The 20,638-nt window shown below is 56.9% G+C and overlaps 1 protein-coding gene across 1 annotated transcript; it reads right to left on the reverse strand.

Moving 5' to 3' along the window:
- Window positions 1-520: 520 nt before the first annotated feature.
- LOC135892618 (regenerating islet-derived protein 4-like) lies at window positions 521-18,194 on the reverse strand. Its single transcript, XM_065420419.1, has 5 exons — window positions 18,080-18,194; window positions 11,267-11,364; window positions 9,824-9,961; window positions 6,674-6,812; window positions 521-600 (listed from the first exon to the last, which is right to left on the reverse strand). Exons 1-5 carry the CDS (start codon window positions 18,192-18,194, stop codon window positions 521-523), a joined length of 570 nt encoding a protein of 189 aa, XP_065276491.1.
- Between the last annotated feature and the right edge of the window lie 2,444 nt (window positions 18,195-20,638).

The raw sequence follows: 20,638 nt of genomic DNA on the forward strand, positions 1-20,638 counted from the left end.
GGGTCATATGATCCCTGTGGGGACAGGTCCTGGAGAAGACACTTCCATGGCCAGAGCTGACCAGCGACTTCCCCCCCCCCCAGGTGATCAGCACCCCAGAAGTAGGGCCCAGGGAGGTACAGGACTGGCCCGCGCTCACACGGGAAATCCATGGCAGCCACGGATACAGACTCCACATCCCCTGAAAGCCAGACCAGGCGCTTGCCTGAATGGCTCCTCCGAGGGAGTGGGGCTGGCACCAGGCAGGGGGAGAAATGTAGACGAGCACATTGAGACGCACGGAACAGCCTGCTGCAGAGAGTTTATTATCAGCCCAGGACACCACGATCGCTGAGGAGACAAGGGGTGGGGTGGGGCCAAGCGAGACTGACCCAGAGATCCAGGGGAGAAGGGTCTTTGCAGCTGGGGCCATGGGCGCTGCTGTCCTGGGGGAGCAGGGGACGGCCCCTCAGTGCACTCACATGGCTGGGACGTGGCTGCTAACACCGTGGCTGCCCCCTGCCCGCGGTGCGGAGCCCGGTCACTCCCCTGGCTGGCGTTGGTACTTGCAGATGAAGGAGGTTTGGACATCACAGGGCTCAGCCTTCCACTTCAGAAAACCTGCAAAGAAAACAGAAATGACCCAGGGTGGGGCAGGCTGGGCCGTTGCTGTACGTACAGTGGCCTCTCTCCCTGCCTGTCCCATGCCCCTCGGAGAAGATCCCAGCTCCTGCATGGCCCCGAGGAAGAGGAGGGTGGGATGGAGCTCTGAGCACCCACCCCAGTCTGAGACAGGCCCAGAGAGACGCTGTGGCCCAGATTTGCCGTATTGGCCGAGGGGCTGGACACCGGAGCCGAGTTAACGGGAAAGCCGTTGTTGTAGATGAGATCCCAACCCCAGATCGGTCGTCAAAGGGCCCTGAGAAGAACCAGCAGCCCAAGGAGGCTGAACCAGCCTCATTCATGGTTGACAAGTTTTGTGCAGCTCCAGGGGATGTTTATGCATATTATTTCATGATCTAATTGGCCTAGACGCAAATAATTTGCATATGATCCTTTAAAAAAGCAGTGTGCATTGAGTGCCAGTGAAAGGTGCTGGCTTGAGCACCTCGGTGAATGAAGGGGGCCAGAGATCTCCTCGGCCAACTCTTGTAGGGCTTCTGTGCGCAAGTGATCGATTTAGAAATGTTTAGCCCTCGTAGATGTTGTCTAACATCCTCCTCAATTACCAATGGACTGGAAACTACGTCATCCTCCTCCTGTGATACAAGTACAACATCCCGCCTCTTCTGAAAGACATGACCACTGGGCCTACACCACTGCCTGGATTTCGTTTGTTCTTGATGTACTTGAAAAATTCCTCATTGTCTTTAGCCCTGCCAGTCATGGATTGGTACCTGATGTCTTTGGCTTCTCTTATCTGTTTTTTTACGCGTCATAACTTCCAGTTTATATGGATTGCTGCCTGCTTTCCCCTTGTCCCGTTCCACCGAGCAGGCGAGGGGCAGCGAATGGAACCCAGGTCTCCTGAGTCCCAGTCCAGTGCTCTGTCAACTCGGCTACACTGCCTAAAAGAGTCCTCTATTGACTGCCCCATTATCTCCACAGAGAATTAGAGGCTACAAATATAATTAGTGCCAGTCAGCATGGGTCTGGGGTAGGTCTTGTCAAGCAAACCTGGTGCCTGTTTCTGTCTGGACTACAGCCTGGCTGATAAAGGTCACGGTGCTGATACAGTGCTGGGGTCCACACTGGAAGAAGGCTGAGACGACACTGGAGAGAGGTCAGAAGGGGGCCCCCAAATGACCCAGGGGGTTGAAAAACAAGCCTCACAGGGTGAGGTTTCAGGAGTGCAATCCATCCATTTTATGCGAGGGAAGGTTGAGAGGTGACGCGATCGCTGTGTGCAGGTACTTACACGTGGAACGGGGCTCTGACCGTGGGCAGCTCTCTGACAAAGGCAGAACAGAAGCCAGTGGCTGCGAGTGGAAGTCGGACAAATTCATCCTTGAAATAAGACGCCATTTCCTGTCAGGGAGGGTAATTAAACACTGGAGTGGTTCCCCAGGGAGGTGTGCTGGGCTCCCCATCGCTTAGTGGCTTTAGAACAAGGTTCGAGATCCTCCTGAAAGCTATGCTTTAAGCCAGCTTCTGGGAGACGTTCTATGGGCTGTGTGTGTGCGTGGGGGATCAGGCTGAGTGGTTGGGGGGCCCTTTTGGCCCTGGAATCTGTGAATCCACGAGTCCCCCTTTCATCCCCTTCCTTCGCGGGCCATGGGAGAACAGGAACCTCTGCAGTGCCCTCAGCATGCCCAGAACTCGCAGCTCTGCATTACGACACTGACTATAATCAAATCTGCTGCTTCACTCAGTCACCTGCAGGGTCAGGAAAGAATTTCCCCCCCCTGACGCACAGCTGGCCAGATGTATTGGGAGGGTGGGGGGGAAGGTCACCTGCCTCTGAAGCACCAGTGGTTGGCCACAGCTGGAGATGAGACACCAGGTGGCTTAGCCCAGTGCTCGGAGGTGGTGAAGGGAATCCTCTATCTAGACACCTGGGTGGTGTGTCCTGCTCACATGCTGAGGGAATTTCCCCCAGGTTAGATTGGCAGGGACCTTGGGGTTTTTGCCTTCCTCTGCAGCATGAGGTGCAATTCTCCTGCTGGGATCATCTGAGCAGGGGACTGGACTAGATGACCTCCTGACCTCTCTTCCAACCCTAATTTTCTATGATTCTATGATCTGGGCATAGAACCATAGAAATGTAGGACTGGAAGGGCCCTCGAGAGGTCATCTAGTCCAGGGCTAGAGTATTATCTGGACCATCCCTGACCTGTGTTTGTTTAGCCTGCTCTTAAACATCTCCAATGAGGGGGGATTCCACAACCTCCCTGGGCAATTTATCCACCCTGACAGTGAGGAAGTCTTTCTAATGTCCAACCTAAACCTCCCTTGCAGCAATTTAAGCCCATTGCTTCTTCTTTTATCCTCAGAGGTTACGAAGAACAATTTTTCTCCTCCTCCTTGTAATAACCTTTTACGTACTTGAAGACTTATGTCCCACCTCAGTCTTCTGTTCTCCAGACTAAACAAAACACCAGTTTTTTAAATCTATCCTTACAGGTCATGTTTTCTAGACCACTGGTCATTTTTGTTGCTCTCCTCTGGACTTTCTCCAATTTGTCCACATCCTTCCCGAAGTGCGGGGCCCAGAACTGGACACAAGACTCCAGCTGAGGCCTAATCATCAGTGTTGAGTGGAGCGGAAGAATTACTTTTTGTGTCTCGTTTACAACACTCTTGCTGATGCACCCCAGGGAGTTTATGGATGTTAGGGGGCTTATTCCTTCACTCTCCCACTTCCCTGGTCCTTCTCACATGAACAGAGAGCAACAATACCCAAAGTCAGAAGGCGCAAACAATTCGATGTTTATTGGGGTGAACTTCCAGCAAGCATGATTCCAGTTTCCTTCCTCAGTGTCCCCCTTCCCAGCTCTGACACCACAGAGCCATCCCTGTTCCCAATCCCTGTTCCCATTTCCCCCTTAGCAAAACATGATTCCAATTCCCCCACCCCCATTCCCTGTTCCCATTCCCCTCCCTTTACTTCCCGAGTGACTGCAGACTATATAGTAAAACTTGAGTTCTGCTTAGCTATACCTTAACCAATCATTTTACTGAAATTTAACTAACCAATCCTAACATACTGTAACATGGTTATTTAACCAATTATATCCCACCACCTTAATTGGTTTACACCCAACAAAATTAATTATACAGCAGACAGAAACAATCACAGAACCAGACAGAGACCATGCAAATAAACATACAAAACAATACAGAAGTGAGGATTTCACAACTACATCTATACAGACATAAGGGTTTTCCAGCTGTGTCTATTGATAAGTGAGTTCTTACCAGACAGAAAACTATCAACCTAAGTTTCCTTTTACATGTTCTAGGCTCTTTCCTTTCTCTGGAGGTGATGGGAATATCAGGACAGGATTGGATTCCTAACAGCCCAATAGCACCTGATTTCCATGTGACTAGTCTGGAATGTGAGGACGTGACCGTTCACTTCTCAGCTTATGGCTGCCTCTGCTGCTTAGCCAAAGGCCTTACTTAGCCTAAGAACAGAGCCTCAGACTGTCACAGGACGAGAAGACCCAGACACAGACAGACAGTGATTTTGATTCTTTTTTTTATACCTCTATAACTAGCTAAGTGATCAGAATACACGTAAATTCCTAAAGTATCGGCCTTTACAGACAGGCCTGAATATCTATATCCTAACAATGGAATCTCCATCATTGGAGATTTTTAAGAGCAGATTGGACAAACACCTGTCAGGGATGGTCTAGATAATACTTAGTCCTGCCACAAGTGCAGGGGACTGGACTAGATGACCTCTCGAGGGCCCTTCCAGTTCTATGATTCTTTGATACTATTTCCCATTTTGTGCAATTTGTGCAATTGATTATTCCCTCCTAAGTGGAGTATTTTGCATTTGTTCTTATTGAATTTCATCCTATTTACTTCAGACATTTCTTCAGTTTGTCCAGATCATTTTGAATTTTAATTCTGTCCTACAAAGCACTTGCAACCCCTCCCAACTTGGTATCATCTGCAAACTCCGTAAGTGTACTACCTATGCCATTATCCACATCACAGAAGATATTGAACAGAACTGAACCTCGGACTGATCCCTACAGGACTCCACTCAATATACCCTTCCAGCTCGAATGTGAATCATTGATAACTACCCATAACTGTACAGTTTGAGTACAGTTTTCCAACTAGTTTTGCACCCATCTTATAGTAGGTCCATCTAGGATGTATTTCCCCAGCTTTTTTGAGAAGAAGACTTGAGATGGTATCAAAAGCCTTAATAAAGTAGAGATATACCACATTTACTGCTTCCCCCCATCTACAAGTATTGTTACCCTGTCAGAGAAGGATATGACATGATTTGTTCATGACAAATCCATATTGACTGTTACTTATCACTTTAGTATCTTCTAGGTGTTTGCAAATTGATTGCTTAATTTTTTGCTCCATTATCTTTCTGGGTACAGAAGCTAAGCTGACTGGTCTATAATTTCCCGGGTTTTCCTTATTCCCCTTTTTATAGCTAGGTGCTATCTTTGCCTTTTCCAGTCCTCTGGGATCTCTCCCGTCCTCCGTGAGTTCTTAAAGATAATCACTAATGGCTCAGAGCTCTCTTCAGCCAGTCCCTTAGTATTCCAGGGTCTGTTTAGTCAAGCCCTGCTGACTTGAAGACATCTAACTTGGCTAAATAATTCCTAACTTGTTCTTTCCCTGTGTTCGCCGACATCCTACCCCATTGACACTGATGTTCACTAAATTAGTTGACCAGTCCCTGCTAACCTTTTCTGGTGAAAACTGAAACTAAAAAGGCATTTAACACTTCGGCCATTGCTGCATTTTCTGTTATTGTCTTTCATTCCTCATTGAGTAACAGGCCTACCCTGTCCTTGGTTTTCCTCTTGCTATTTGTAAAATGTTTCTTTTTACCCTTTATGTCTCTAGCTAGTTTAATCTCATTTTGTGCCTGAGTCTTTCTAATTTTGTCCTTACATGCGTGTGTTGGTTTTTTTAATATACATTAATGTTTCATAATTTGACCTAGTTTCCATTTTTGTAGGACTCTTGTTTGATTTTCAGATCATTGAAGGTCTCCTGGTTAAGCCAGGCTGGTCTCTTACCATACGCCCTATCTGTCCTGGGCAGTGGGATAGTTTGCTCCTGTGCCCTTAATGATGTCTCTTAAAAAGCTGCCAGCTCTCCTGAACTCATTTCCCTTAGACGTGCTTCCCACGGATCTTACCTACCACCTCTCACCTAATCAGTCCCCTGCCATTGCAGGGGCTTTGGGCACTGGTGACACCTTGATCTCGCCTGTTCTCCGCCTGGGCTACACAACGGTTTAGTCTCATGAGGACTGAAATGCTTTCATCCAAGTTATTGGGTTCATACGGGGGGGTGTGGTTGAAGTTTAAGGGGCCTGTGACACAGAGGAGGTCAGATTAGCCGAGTGGATGGTCCCTTCTGGCCTGAGCACTGTGAAACAGTGGAAACGGCCTCACCTTGTGTTAGAAAATTACCACCTCTAAGTTTAGGAACTAGCTCAGTTTGAAGGCGCCTGCCTCTCCCATGCACGGCAGGGGGCAGCGTTCCCTGTGCGCTAATCCATGCCCAGCACCGGGGCAGGACCGGTGAGCCATCAGGCCCATGGCAGCCGTCTCCCCCAGGAGTGACCCAGCCGCAGCCCCTGGGAGGGGGGAGAGGGGCTAGTCTCTGACGGGGGGTTCTGGGCCCTGCTGGGAGCAGTCGCTTTCCCCAGAGTCTCTGTTTAGCCCCTGGGGCATGAGGGCTCCTTATGGCCCATTCCCTTAACTCTGCGCATGGCTCCCCAGTGTGGGACCGGTCCCGCTGGGTGTCTGTCCATCTGCGCGCCTGTGCGGCGTCCTGCCTAGTACTGACGCCACACTTTGAACTTGGGACCCAGCAGGCCTGAGGGGGCAGCTCTGCTGGGTGAGACGAGGGGCTCGCCCTGGCACACGGCTGATCGGGTACGAGGGTCCATGGGAGCAGGGGCCTGTCCCCCCAGTGCTGGGTCCCTTTGTGGGCTGGAGAGCTGCCTCGGTTCCCCTGGCTCTGAGCCCTGGCTTACCTGTGCCACTGCTCAGCTCTGCACAGGGCTCTTGCGTCTGGGCGTTGGGGGCTCCCCGCTGGACCAGGCTGCGTAGCTGAGGCAGGAGCTCGCTGTCCAGGCCCAGCCTCCGTTCTGCAGAGATGGGGAAGAGGTCCGGCTGCCAGGCGGCAGGAGCAGACCTGAGCCCAGGGGAGGGGGAGCGAATGGATGCACAGTGCTGGGGGGAGCACTGTGGGTGGGTGGCACGGCTGAATCGCGGGGCGGCACGGGAGGGAGTCAGTAGAGAAGTGGGCACAGTAACAGCCCGGAGCAGGAGACTGATTTTCCCTCCAGCTTCCTTTGCACTAACGAGCCGGTCCGGTCCCCAGGCAGCAGCGCGCAGGAGCTGGGACTATGGGGGCAGGAGGGGGGTGGGGGGGCTGCTTGAAGGGGTTTCCATCATGTACAGGATTTACAGTTTGGTTCGTTAGCGCTCAGCACCCCTACTCTACAAATTGTTCCAGCTCCTGGGGCAGTGTCACGCTGGCTTGTGCCCCAGTCCCTTACCCCGCTGACATAGACCCCTGTGCAGACTCGCCTGCTTCACCCATTAAAATGGCATCAGCGACTGGCTGTGTTGGGGAGGCAGGGAATGGGTACAGGGCCCCGCTCCCCCTACAGGGTGCTGGCCCCAGCTCTGCGGGAGTGACTGGGTCGGGGGCAGTGATGAGCTGCCAAAATATTAACAACCGGTTCCCTCCTCCTCACCCCACGAGGGGGTCATGTCCCCCTGCCCCCCGGGACCCCTGCCCCATCCAACCCCCCACATTCCTTGACACCCCACCCCCGGGACCGCTGCCCCATCCACCCCACTTCCCTGTCCCCTAACTGCCCCCTGCCACCCCATCCAACCCCTCCTCTCATTCCTGATGGCCCCCCGGAATCCCTGCCCCATCCAACCACCCCTTCTCTCTGTCCTGACTGCCCCTGGAACCCCTGCCCCTGACTGCCCCCCACCGCCCCATCCAACACCCCTGCTCCTTCCTGACTGCCCCCCCAGGACTCTTGCCCCCATTCAATTCCCCTGTTCCCAGCCCTCTGACCGCCCGGAGTCCCGACCCTAATCCACCCCCCCGTCCTCTATCCAACACCACCTCCCTGCTCCCCTTACCGCGCCACCCGGAGTCGGGGCCGGGAGCTGGGGGCTAGGAGCCGCGGGCGCCGGGCCGGGCCGGAGCCGCTGGCCGGCCCATAGTCTGGGCTGGGGGCCGGACTGGAGCTGCGCCACCCGCCCGGCCGGCCAGAGTTAGGGCCAGAGCTACGTGGCGCCTGGAGCCCTCCTCCCGCCCCAGCTCACCTGCAGGAAGCTGCTGCTTCCTTCTCAGCCCTCCCAAGGGATCAGCTGATTCATGGGAAGCCGGGAGGGGGAGCCGGAGCCAGGTGAGCTGGGGCTGGGGGCAGGGCAAGGAGCTGCTGGAGCTTTTGTTAAATTTAAAAGCCCCTTTAGAACCGGGACAACCGGTTCTAAATTTAACAACCGGTTCCCGCGAACCGGTGGGAACCGGCCCCAGCTCACCACTGGTCGGGAGGGGGGGGGGCAGGGAATGGGTACAGGGCCCCTCTCCCCCTACAGGGCGCTGGCCCCAGCTCTGTGGGAGTGACTGGCTGCGTCGGGGGGGGGGGGGTAGGGAACGGGTACAGGGCCTTTCTCCCCATACAGGGTGCTGGCTCCAGTCTGGCCCCAGCTCTGCGGGAATGACTGGGTTGGGGGGGGCAGGGAATGGGTACAGGGCCCCTCTCCCCCTACAGGGCGCTGACCCCAGCTCTGTGGGAGTGACTGGGTCGGGGGGAGGAACAGGGAATGGGTACAGGGCCTTTCTCCCCATACAGGGTGCTGGCTCCAGTCTGGCCCCAGCTCTGCGGGAATGACTGGGTTGGGGGGGGCAGGGAATGGGTACAGGGCCCCTCTCCCCCTACAGGGCGCTGACCCCAGCTCTGTGGGAGTGACTGGGTCGGGGGGAGGAACAGGGAATGGGTACAGGGCCTTTCTCCCCATACAGGGTTCTGGCCCCAGCTCTGCGGGAGTGACTGGGTCGGGGGGTTGGGGAATGGGATATGGACACTGGCTCCAATCCAGCCCCAGTTGCCAAGTGACCTAGAGTCACCCCAGCTGAGGGCCATGTGAGGGCCAGTGCGAGTTGCCCTGGTGCTGGGGGGCGGCCCTGCCCCACTGGCCCTACATGACCCCCCCTGTGCCTCTGAGCGGACAAGGGCTGAGCAGACTGTGGAGACTGACCCCTCCCTCCTATACCTAGATGGGTCGCCCCAGGTCTGGGCTGAGACAGGCGGATGGGGGACACTCACCCTCCCTGCTCACGCTGAGCCCAGGGCTGGAGGACCCACGGGAAAAAAATTAGCAGGTGCTTAGCACCCACTGGCAGCCAGCTCCCCTCCTCCCCCCCCCCAGCGACTCCCACTCGCCGGTGGCCCTGCCAATCAACTCCTTCCCCTCCCTCTCAGCACCTCCTGCACGCTGCGGAACAGCTGTTCAGCGGCATGCAGGAGGTGCTGGGAGGGAGGGGGAGGAGCAGGGACAGGGTGCGCTTGCGGGTGGAGCGGGGTGGGAAGAGGTGGGATGGGGTGAGAACTTGGGGGAAGGGGTGGAGTGGGGGCAGGGCCTGAGGCTGAGCGGAGATCGAGCTCCGGAGGAGGGACAGGGACTTTGAGTGAGAGCTCAGCCCTGCGAGGAGGCCTGGGCACTCTTGCACAGGGAGGGGAGGCTGGTTGGCACCAGCCCCCGGTTGAAAGCAGGGCTGGACTTGAGGGGCTAACGGGGAAGCTTTGGTGCTGGGTACAGGAGTTAATGAGACCCCCCCAGGGGGTTCCCAGGGCCCAGCTTGGAGTCGGCGAGCGTGAGCACCCAGAGGGAGCCGAGGGCCCTGTACTGGCAGGGCCAGAAGGGCGGGTGCTTGAGGACGGTGCCCTATCACCAGGGTCCCTGTGGGCTGGGGTTGCTCTGGGTCCAAGGCACCGAAGGGTGGGAAGGGGGAGCCCCCCGGGCGGGGCAGCTCCTGGGAAGGGCTCACTGGCCAGGGCTCACTGCCGGCTCCGCGCGGCCCCGGGGCAGAGAAATGAAATCCAGGGCCGGGAGGGAGCAGTGGCGATGGGAAGGTGGCGTCGGGCACTCACCTGCTCAGGGTCAGAGAGCCCGATCCAGACGTCACCAGCTCGTGGGAACTGGCCGAGGTACCCAGCCACAAAACCGCCTTCTGCTGCGCTGAGCATGGAGGAGAGATGGGCCCCGTGGCCGGAGCTCTGGCACTCAGCCTGCGGGAGAGTCACGCAGTCACCTCCACTGCGATCGCTGCCTGAAGGGGCTCTGGGGGGCTGGGACAATTCCCCCCGTCCCCAAAGCCCTGGGCTGAGAGAACGACCCCGTCCAGCCAGGGCCGACGTGTGGCTTCGCTCTCACACGCCCCAGCTCAGTGTACGCGCTGGCTGCAGGCGGGTGGGGAGTTCCTGGAGTGACACACCTGGGGCGAGGGCCACGGAGCGGCTTGCGCTGACACAGAGCAGTGGGATGCTGGGCTCTGTGTCCTGGGGAGCCATCCAGTGCCCCACATGGCCTGGGTCTGAGCTGTGTCTCCCTAGGGGTGTGCCCCCAGACGGCCCGTCTCTCCTGTGGCTATTCTGAGGGCGCTGCAGCTGGAGAGCCCCCTCCCAGGGCCCGGGGTTGGGCTGGGAGGGGGCTGCCTCTGGACAAGCCCCTGGCTCAGCTGAGAGAGTGGGTTACAGCAGGGGAGGGGTGGGGGCCTGACCTGCCATCCCTCCCCTCTCCTAGCACGGGGGGCCACCCCCCAGGGCAGGTTGTGTCCCTGGGCAAAGCCCCCCTGTGTGGGTGTCAATCGGGGATGAAGGGCCTGGGACTGGAAGGTAAAACCACAACCTGCTGCCCCATTCCTGCTCCCCCCCCCGCCAGGGCAGGGCTGTTCCCATGTCAATGTCCCATCCCGGCCTGGCCCAGCACAGCTCCCCTGTCCCGACGCTCGAGGGTTCCCTTCCCCCCTGGCATCCCCCCGGGGTCCCTGTTACTGGGCAGCGAGGCCCTGGGCCGGCCAGCCCTGCCCCCTACTCCTGGGCCGGGGCCGGGGCCGGGGGTTGGTGCTGAAAGGAGGAACGCCTCCTGAGGGGGAGAGTGGGGAGCTGAGTTGGCTGGGGGGTCTCTGGAGGCGACCTGCAGAGGGAGGAGGCTCATGCCCAGGGAGGGGTGGAAGGTGCCTGGTGCTCTTGGGTTGGGTTTGTGGGGCGAGTTGTGCTGAGGGGCGCGGCCGGGGAGTGGCCCTGGGACCTGCTGCTCCGACGAGAGGAGAGCAACCCCGCTGTGTGGGGCAGCGAGGGGCCTTAGACCAGGCCAGCTGGGAGAAACTGGCGTGGGGCCTGGCCAGCTGCCGCCGGACTCGGATACCCTGCAAGGGGGCCTGGCCGGAGAGCTGGGCATGGAAGCCGCAGGTCTCCACAGAGCCAGAGGTGCTAGAGTAGATGAAGCCCTGCGCTCAAGGGGGTGCCCTGATGGGGAGCTCCCCCATGAGCACTCCAGGGACCCCGGGGCCCTGCCGCCCCCCAGCCTCTCACCTCAGCCTCTGCCCAGGACTGCTGGTGGGCGAAGTAGCTGTAGCAGCTGTCTCCGTGCGGTATCCAGCTCTGAGGGCAGGGCGAGTCCGCGGCTCCTGCTGCCCAGGGAGAGAAACGGGGCGAGGGGGGGCACGTTTACAGGTGGCCCTGCAGAGCAGCAGAGTGAGGAACGTAGAATTCAGGTGTCCCGGGGGCAGGGAGCTCCCCCAGCAGCAGGAGAGGGGATAGGTTGGTGGGTTTAGCCCCCAGCCCTTCTCCCGCACTCAGCCCTGCTGGGCCTCAGGGAGCCACTCTCACCCAGCGCCAGGGGCAGCGGGCGTCGTCGTCTCTCCCAGGCTGGGTGCTGAGCCGCTGGCTCATAGACTCAGTGGGACTGGGGCTCTGGGGACGAGATAAATTCACTTCCCACTGCAGCAACCAACCCCCGAGGCTCCAGCTCCGAGGGCCCAGGGACTCACCTGACAACAAGAGTTGTTTTTTTTTTTTTTTTTCCTTTTAATGGAGATATCCCATCTCCTAGAACTGGAAGGGACCTTGAAAGGTCATCGAGTCCAGCCCCCTGCCTTCACTAGCAGGACCAAGTACTGATTTTGCCCCAGATCCCTAAGTGGCCCCCTCAAGGATTGAACTCACAACCCTGGATTTAGCAGGCCAATGCTCAAACCACTGAGCTATCCCTCCCCCCTGCCTGTTATAGATCAGGCAGCCGAGGAGGCAGAGGCTGAAGTAGGCAGATGCAGGGCTGGGAGGGGCACATGGGATCCCTGCCGATCCACGCAGTGGTGGGGGCCGAACCCGGCACCCCCGGCTGGTCGCAGACCGCGGGGGGACTGCACACCCTGGTTGGATCCCTTCTCTCGCCCTGGCACTGCGGAGGAGATGCCCGGGGCAGTCCGTGTAACCGCACAGGTGGGGCAGCGCCCGAGAGCTCACCTGCCTGAGCCCGGGGCCAGGTGTGCGCTGCAGCCCCCTACAGCCAGTGCTGGGCATTGCACCCCCGCAGGGACTTGCCTGGGGCAGCCTGAGGCTGGGCGTGCAGAGGGCTGGGGGCAGGCAGGAGTTCAGGGCGCTTGTGGGAAAGGTGAGGTGCATTGTGGGATGAAGTTAACGGCTCCCACTTCCCATCCCCCTCCCAGCAGATGCATGAAACCGCACATGGCCTGGGCCCTGTTCACCCCAGTGCTCCTGGACGCGGAGCTGAGCCCGGGGCCAGAGGGGGATTAGGGGATGTTCTGTGCAGGACAGGCCCCCTGGGGCTGGTTCCCCTGGGAACGGTGCTGAGCGGTGTTTTTCCTACCCCCCAGCGCCGGTGCTGAGCACTGGTGGGGGTGAGGGGGGGCTCTGTGCAGAGCCAGGAGCCAGCCCCGGGGTCTATGGAGCTCCGCCGGCTCCCGCTAACCTGAGGGTCCGAGCTTCGCTCAGCTGAGCAAACAGCCCAGCCCATCTGTGCCAGCCAGTGACCTCCAGGGAACCCTCGTTGGCAGGGTTTTTTCCCAGAGAACTGCTCCGCGCTGGCTCCCAGAGATCTCCAGTTTCCTCAGTGGGTGGAAACCTCCCGGATACACTTCTTGAGAGGCTCAGGCAGCTCCCGCCAGAGCCTGAGAGCAACCGAGGGCTTTGTCCCTCGTGCTGATGTGGCATCCCTCCCCCGCCCCACAGGGCCAGGCCAGGGTGAGCCAAGAGAACTGTGCTGTGGGGTGGGCGGGCCCCGCGTCTGGGGCAGGATTGGGCCCTGGCTACTATGGGGTGGGCGGGCCCCGCACACGTCTGGGGCAGGATCGGGCCCAGGCTGCTGTGGGGTGGGGGTGGGGGGGGCAGGCCCCGCACACACGTCTGGGGCAGGATCAGGCCCTGGCTACTGTGGGGTGGGCAGGCCGCGCACACACGTCTGGGGCAGGATCGGGCCCCTAACAATTTATTAAACAGCAACCAAGGAAAAATGGGAAAGGTAAAAGGAAAACATGTAACCCCACTCTGTCAGTTTCAGGGTCCTGATTTCTCCTCAGTCCTTCCCCTTTCCTTTGGCACTGGGAAATGGCCAACCAAAAAACCCCACCAAGTTTCACTAAGGGCCTAACAGTGCCCTTACAGAGGTCAAGGATGGGCCCGTTACCCAATGCCTCTGCCTTTGATCTCACCCTAATGATCCCAGCTCAGCTGACGGGCGGGTCACAGAGTCTCTGTTTGCTCTGGGCTGGGATCCTTGTATTTGCCAGCTGGGCTGATTTGCATGTTCAGCATCCTGCCCCCCTCCCTTCTCCCCTGCTCCCTTCCTCACACCCTGCACCCCCAGTAGGTCTATAAATACCCCGGGACCGAGCGCTCTGCACAGGCTGAGCTCCGATCCTCATTGCTCCAGACTAGCCGCCCAGACAGACAGACGGACAGACAGACAGACAGGTAAGTCCCAGCCCCCTGCCCCCTCCTGTCCCTTCTCCCTTCCGCGCTAGGTGCTGGACACTCAGTGGCAGCCGAGCCCTGTGATCATAGAATCATAGAATATCAGGGTTGGAAGGGACCTCAGGAGGTCATCTAGTCCAACCCCCTGCTCAAAGCAGGACCAATCCCCAACTAAATCATCCCAGCCAGGGCTTCCTTAGAGGTTTTTAAGGTCAGGCTTGACAAAGCCCTGGCTGGGATGATTTAGTTGGGGATTGGTCCTGCTTTGAGCAGGGGGTTGGACTAGAGGTCCCTTCCAACCCTGATATTCTATGATTCTATGATTCTTTGTCAAGCCGGACCTTAAAAACCTCCAAGGATGGAGATTCCACCACCTTCCTAGGTAACCCATTCCAGTGCTTCACCACCCTCCTAGTGAAATAGTGTTTCCTAATATCCAACGTAGACCTCCCCCACTGCAACTTGAGACCATTGCTCCTTGTTCTGTCATCTGCCACCACTGAGAACAGTCTAGATCCATCCTCTTTGGAACCCCCTTTCAGGTAGTTGAAAGCAGCTATCAAATCCCCCCTCATTCTTCTCTTCTGCAGACTAAACAATCCCAGTTCCCTCAGCCTCTCCTGATAAGTCATGCGCTCCAGACCCCTAATCATTTTTGTTGCCCTCCGCTGGACTCTTTCCAATATTTCCACATCCTTCTTGTAGTGTGGGGCCCAAGACTGGACACAGTACTCCAGATGAGGCCTCACCAATGTCGAATAAAGGGGAATGATCACGTCCCTCGATCTGCTGGCAATGCCCCTACTTATACAGCCCAAAATGCCGTTAGCCTTCTTGGCAACAAGGGCACACTGTTGACTCATATCCAGCTTCTCATCCACTGTGACCCCTAGGTCCTTTTCTGCAGAACTGCTACCTAGCCATTCGGTCCCTAGTCTGTAGCAGTGCATGGGATTCTTCCGTCCTAAGTGCAGGTCTCTGCACTTGTCCTTGTTGAACCTCATCAGGTTTCTTTTGGTCCAATCCTCTAATTTGTCTAGGTCCCTCTGTATCCGATCCCTACCCTCCAGTGTATCTACCACTCCTCTCAGTTTAGTGTCATCTGCAAACTTTTTGAGGGTGCAGTCCACGCCATCCTCCAGATCATTAATGACGGGGCCTCATGGCCGGACTTTCCCTATGTGAATCCTTGGGGCCGTCTCTGTCCCACCCCTTCCCCCACAGCGCGGCCCCAGCACCCCGTCCCCTTGTGTAAGTGCTGAGCGTCCTCTCCCTGGGGCTCTGTTCTCCGTGCCCCTGCCCTGCCCTGCTGGAGAGGAGGGGCAGGGAGAGCTGCAGGTGTAGTAGTAGGATTTTATCTTTGTATTTTATATAATTTAGAATGAAGGATAAAGAATAATAATTTAGCATGTGTTATATGTGTTGGTGTATGATTTGACCATATCCTGCCAGCCGCCCTTTCTGAAAAGGAATCAATTATCACTAATAAGTACTGGAATCCTTCCTTACTCCTTGGCAATTTATCAATAAAATAAATTTTAGCCTTCGTTGTTGCCTCCTGGGTTGCCAGTGCAGAGGATGAGCCTTGTCCTGAGCGCACCGCACACAATTTCGCACCCATGTTTTAACATCACCCTCCATACACTCCCGTTCTGCTACTTGCTTTAGCTTTTTTAAAGTTCCTTCTGTCACGGAGTGTGGGGGGACTCAGGACCCTGCACCCCCGGCTTCCTGCGATTCACCATGACTCTCAGCCAGCCAGTAAAGCAGAAGGTTTATTTAGACGACAGGGACACAGTCCAAGACAGGTCTTGCAGGCACAGACAACAGGACCCCCTCAGTTAGGTCCATCTTGGGGTCCCAGGGCACCACAGCCCCCTTGGGAGGTCAGAGCCCCGTCTGCCTCCCAGCCATTCCACCAGCCAGCCCTGAAACTCTCCCCCCAGTGTCCCCTCCCACAGCCTTTGTTCAGTTTTCCGGGCAAAGGTGTCACCTGGCCTCTAACCCCTTCCTGGGTTCTCATGTTACATGCTCAGGTATTCTCCCTCACAGCCAGTCTCCCATCCCCCCATGCAGACCATCCTAGCCACACTCCCCTGCCTTCCCAGCCAACACTCCCCACTCAGCATTCAAAGACCACATTAAGAACAGTCCCAGTTCATCACATCTCTCCCCCCTTCGAGACCGAACTGAGCGGGGTCACTTCAGCCAGTGACCTGGGGAAGTTCGAACCTACCCCCGTTCCCATGGATGCCCCAGCATCCCTCCCATTCCTTGGTGAGAATTACACCAGGCCCCTCCAGTTTCACGCCCCCCCCCTTAGGTCAGGGCTGCTCGATGACACTCGTAGTTCGCATGTGGGAAGGTTTATGCGGCCCGTGCCTTTTTCCCACCCCAATACCCCTGGGGTTCCAACTGGGCTGGGGTCTTCTCCCAGTGCTCCAGTCTGGAGGTCGGTGATTCGGGCTCTCTTGGTTCAGAGCCCCCCTTCTAACCTTGGCCACCCTCTGGAAAGGCTCCTCTATGCTGGGCAAGGGTCCTAAAGCCGTTTTCCCCTTGTCCCGGGCTTTCCTCCCCCTCTGACAGGGGTCACAGGATCGGCAGTACTGCCGGACAGTAACAAAGACCCCAGGCCAGTAAAAGCTTCGTAGCAGCCTCTGCTGGGTACGCCAGGTTCCCTGGTGCCCTGAGAGGGGAATGTCATGGGCCCGGTACAGCAGCTGGCGGCGATACTTCTGGGGTACCACCAGCTGCCTCCTGATCCCCCCTGACTCCATTTTCCCTGGGGGAGCCCATTCTCGGTACAGGAACCCCTTCTCCCACCTCTCCCCATGGTCTGTACCGCACTGAGGTCGGCCAGGTCCCTTATCTTCCGCAAGGAGGGATCTTTCTGCAGCTCGGGCTGGAACTCAGCAGCTGGGACAGGGATGGGGACCTGCTTTCTCTCGCCGGCTGGGTCTGAAGCTGCAGCCTCCCTGAGCCGTGTCCCTGGGTGTTCCCTCCCCACCAGGTTAGGGTCCTGCGCCTCGGGCAAGGCACCCTCCCCAAGGTCAGGGTGCAGTGCCCCTCGCCGGCTCTGGCTACGGGTCATGACCAGGGCACCCTGGGGGTTGCTTGGCCAGTCCTCCAGGTCCCTCCCCATCAACACCTCAGTGGGCAAATACAGGTGTACCCCCACGTCCTTGGGGCCCTCCTTGGCCCCCCACTTCAGGTGTACCCTCGCCACGGGCACTTTGACTGGGGTCCCACCCACCCCCGTCAGGGTCAGGTAGGTGTTGGGCACCACCCGATCTGGGGCCACCACCTCGGGCCGGGCCAGCGTGACCTCTGCGCCCGTATCCCAGTATCCATTGACCTTCCTCCCATTCATCTCCAGGGGAACAAGGTACTCGCTCCGCAGGGACAGCTCCGCGCCCACCGTGAAAACCAAAAACCCTGAGTCTGGAGCATCCAGCCCCCCAGAGGAGCTGGCCTGGAGCTCTCCTCCCTCCTTAGCAGGTGGTACTCTGCCAGCCCCCCTTCCCTGGGAATGCTGCCTCTCGCCCGGCTGGGTCTCTACCCAGTCAATCCTCTGTGCATTGGGTCTGCTCAGTCTGTCCCTGAGCCTGAGGCACTGGGCCCGTATGTGGCCCCTTTGGCCACAGTGATAGCAGCCCATGTCCCGTGGGTCCCCTCGAGCGGGTCAGATGGACCTGACGCTGGATGTTCCCCTTTGGTGGGGGTTCTCCATATTTCCCCACTGGGAGGTCCCATGGTGACTCTCGCTCTGCGTTGTGGTGGGACTGTTCCTTTGGGACTCCTCCCTGTTATCCCCTGCCCGACTGTTCACAAACTCGTCGGCCAGCTGGCCTGCATGCTGCGGGTTCTCTGGCTTTTGGTCCATCAACCATCGCCTCAGGTCGGATGGGCACTGCTCATACACGTGCTCCAGTACGAATAGGTCAAGCAGGTCCTCTATAGTTTGGGCCCCAGCTGTCCACTTGCGGGCATACACCTGCGCCCGGTTGGCTAGTTGTAGATATGTGACCTCATGGGTTTTACGCTGATTCCGGAACCTTGTCCGGTACATCTCAGGGGTCAGCCCAAACTCGTGGAGCAGGGCCTTTTTGAACAGTTCGTAGTCCCCTGTCTCTGCCCCTTTCAGTCGGCTGTACACCTCCCTGGCTGTGGAGTCCAGTGAGGGGATGAGAAACTGGAGCCTGTCTGCAGGGTCAACCTGGAGCAGCTTGCAAGTATTCTCAAAGGCCGTCAGGAAGGTATCCATGTCCTCCCCCTCCTTACGCTGGGCCAGGAAGCACTTATCAAAGCTCTTTGCAGTCTTGGGTCCCCCCTCGCTCACCGCAGCCGGGGCCCCACTGCTCCTCAGCCTGGCCAGTTCCAGCTCATGCTGACGTTGGCTCTCCTCATGCTGACGTTGGTCCCGCTCATGCTGACATTGTTTCTCCTTCTCTTCCTGCTCCTGCTTCAGTTCTTGCTTCCTTAACTCAAGCTCTTCCCGTCTCATCTCCCATTCACGTTCCAGCCGCATCCGCTCCCGGGACGGGGAGCTCCGCTGGGACGATCCCCTGCTGGCTGCTGGGGTCAGGGTGCCCTCGGTATTCGCTGGGCTTCCCCCAACCCCTCCCCTAGATAGAGGTAGGCAGGGTCTCGGGATGTCCTCGGCAGCAGTCTGACCCCTCCCAGCCATGTCAGGCCCCAGGGCCCACGCTGCATCCGCCGGGCGGCTTCTCTTAGGGACAGGGCTCGGTTCCTCCAAGCGATCCCTCTCCTCCAGCTGGGCAATGAGCTGTTCTTTGGTGGACCTCCCAATGTGCAGCCCCCTCTGCCTGCACAGCTCCACCAGGTCGCTCTTTCGGCGTTTAGCATACATCCTTCTGCTGGCCACTCGCCAGCCTGTGCTCTCCGCTTTCCACCGTTCCAGGGAGACCCCTAGTGTGCCAGCCCCTCTTCAGGTCACCACCTCTCTGCCAGGGTCGAGCTGCAGACTCCTCCGCCCCTGGGACCACTCGCTGCGATCTCCCGGGGGACCCTGTTACTGCAAAAGTCCTTCTCGCTGGTCACACACTCCCAGGGGTGATAACCGTCTCTCTCTGACTCTTCAGCCCACCTGGTCCCCGTCAATCCCCCTTCGTTTTACTGCTCCCCAGTCACTTACTGCAGGAAGCGCCGTCTGCGGGGTGCAGTAGATCCCACCACTGCCACCAGTTGTCACGGAGTGTGGGGGGACGCAAGGCCTGGCACCCCCAGCTTCCTGCGATTCACCATGACTCTCAGCCAGCCAGTAAAGCAGAAGGTTTATTTAGACAACAGGGACACAGTCCAAGACAGGTCTTGCAGGCACAGACAACAGGATACCCCTCAGTTAGGTCCATCTTGGGGTCCCAGGGCACCACAGCCCCCTTGGGGGGTCAGAGTCCCATCTGCCTGCCAGCCATTCCACCAGCCAGCCCTGAAACTCTCCCCCCACCCTTTGTTCAGTTTCCCGGGCAAAGGTGTCACCTGGCCTCTAACCCCTTCCTGGGTTCTCATGTTACATGCTCAGGTATCTTCCCTTGGCCAGTCTCCCATCCCCCAATGCAGACCATCCCAGCCACACTCCCCTGCCTTCCCAGCCAACACTCCCCACTCAGCATTCAAAGACCACATTAAGAACAGTCCCAGTTCGTCACACCTTCCACTCCTTCATGCATAAACTGATGGGCTACATCAGGGGTAGGCAACCTCTGTCACGCGTGCCAAAGGCGGCACACAAGCTGACTCCTGGCCACTGGTCCAGGATGCTCTGCATTTTAATTTAATTTTAAATGAAGCTTCTTAAACATTTTAAAAACCTTATTTACTTTACATACAGCAATAGTTTAAATATATATTATAGACTTATAGAAAGAGACCTTCTAAAAACATTAAAATGTATTACTGGCACGCGAAACCTTAAATTAGAGTGAATAAATGAAAACTCGGCACACCACTTCTGAAAGGTTGCTGACTCCTGGGCTACATTAAGTAACTCCTGTCTTTCTATTTTTCCTGGAACTCGGTTTGGGCGGTCTGTAGTGCCATCTGATGGCTCAGATGTGTCAGCACAGACATTCCTTTTCTGACCTCTGGTTACAACTGCTATGTTGTGCTGTCAGTCTACTGTATTTACCTGGTTATTCCAGGTGGTCTCCATACCCGTTCCTTTACCTTGTGCCTTTACATGATGCTGGTTCTGGCGGGACCCAACTGAGAGTGCCAATTCAGGACAAAGTGCTTAAAGCAGGGCAGTTACAGGCCAAGGCTGGGGTTTTTCCACCTCTAAGGCACAACAAACCAGCCAAACAGAGAAGACTTTGGTCTCACCCCACTGGCTAACCACAAGTCACACAAGCAATTCCCTTAGACACTCCAGTTTACCAGTATCACCACCAGCGCCACTCGTTATGGGGCCGAATGGTTATGAAAACCAATACCCCAGTAAAAGAAAAAAGGTTCTCCTGATCCCAAAGGACCAAGCCCCAGACCCAGGTCAATATACAAATCAGATCGTACCCACAAATCACGCTGTTGCCAATCCTTTAGAATCTAAAATCTAAAGGTTTATTCATAAAAGGAAAAAGACAGAGATGAGAGTTAGAATTGGTTAAATGGAATCAATTACATCCAGTAATGGCCAAGTTCTTAGTTCAGGCTTGTAACAGTGATAGAATAAACTGCAGGTTCAAATCAAGTCTCTGGAACAGTCACAGCTGGGATGGGTCATTCAGTCCTTTGTTCAGAGCTTCCGTTTGTAGCAAAGTCCCTCCAGAGGTCAGAAGCAGGATTGAAGACAAGTTGGAGAAGCTGCAGCAGCTTTTTATAGTCTCTTGCCATGTGGTCTCTGCTTTCTTTGTCCCAAGGACAAGCCGCCCAGCACATGGCATGGAAAAACCTCAGAGTTCTGTCCCTAGGCAAGTCCTTGCATACCTTGTTGAGTCACAAGGCGTATCTGCC

The sequence above is a fragment of the Emys orbicularis genome, chromosome 1, assembly GCF_028017835.1.
Source record: "Emys orbicularis isolate rEmyOrb1 chromosome 1, rEmyOrb1.hap1, whole genome shotgun sequence".
Taxonomy (NCBI): Eukaryota; Metazoa; Chordata; order Testudines; family Emydidae; genus Emys; species Emys orbicularis.

What these genes read in the sequence shown, in the direction of transcription:
- LOC135892618 (XM_065420419.1), bottom strand. Translation starts at nt 18,194, where the DNA reads ATGCGGCTGGAACGTGAATGGGAGATGAGACGGGAAGAGCTTGAGTTA. An exon ending in GGCTCTCTGACCCTGAGCAG is followed by an intron (nt 6,813 to 9,823) that starts GTGAGTGCCCGA and finishes GCCGCCTGGCAG; the next exon opens with CCGGACCTCTTCCCCATCTC. An exon ending in AGAGCTGAGCAGTGGCACAG is followed by an intron (nt 601 to 6,673) that starts GTAAGCCAGGGC and finishes TTTTCTTTGCAG; the next exon opens with GTTTTCTGAAGTGGAAGGCT.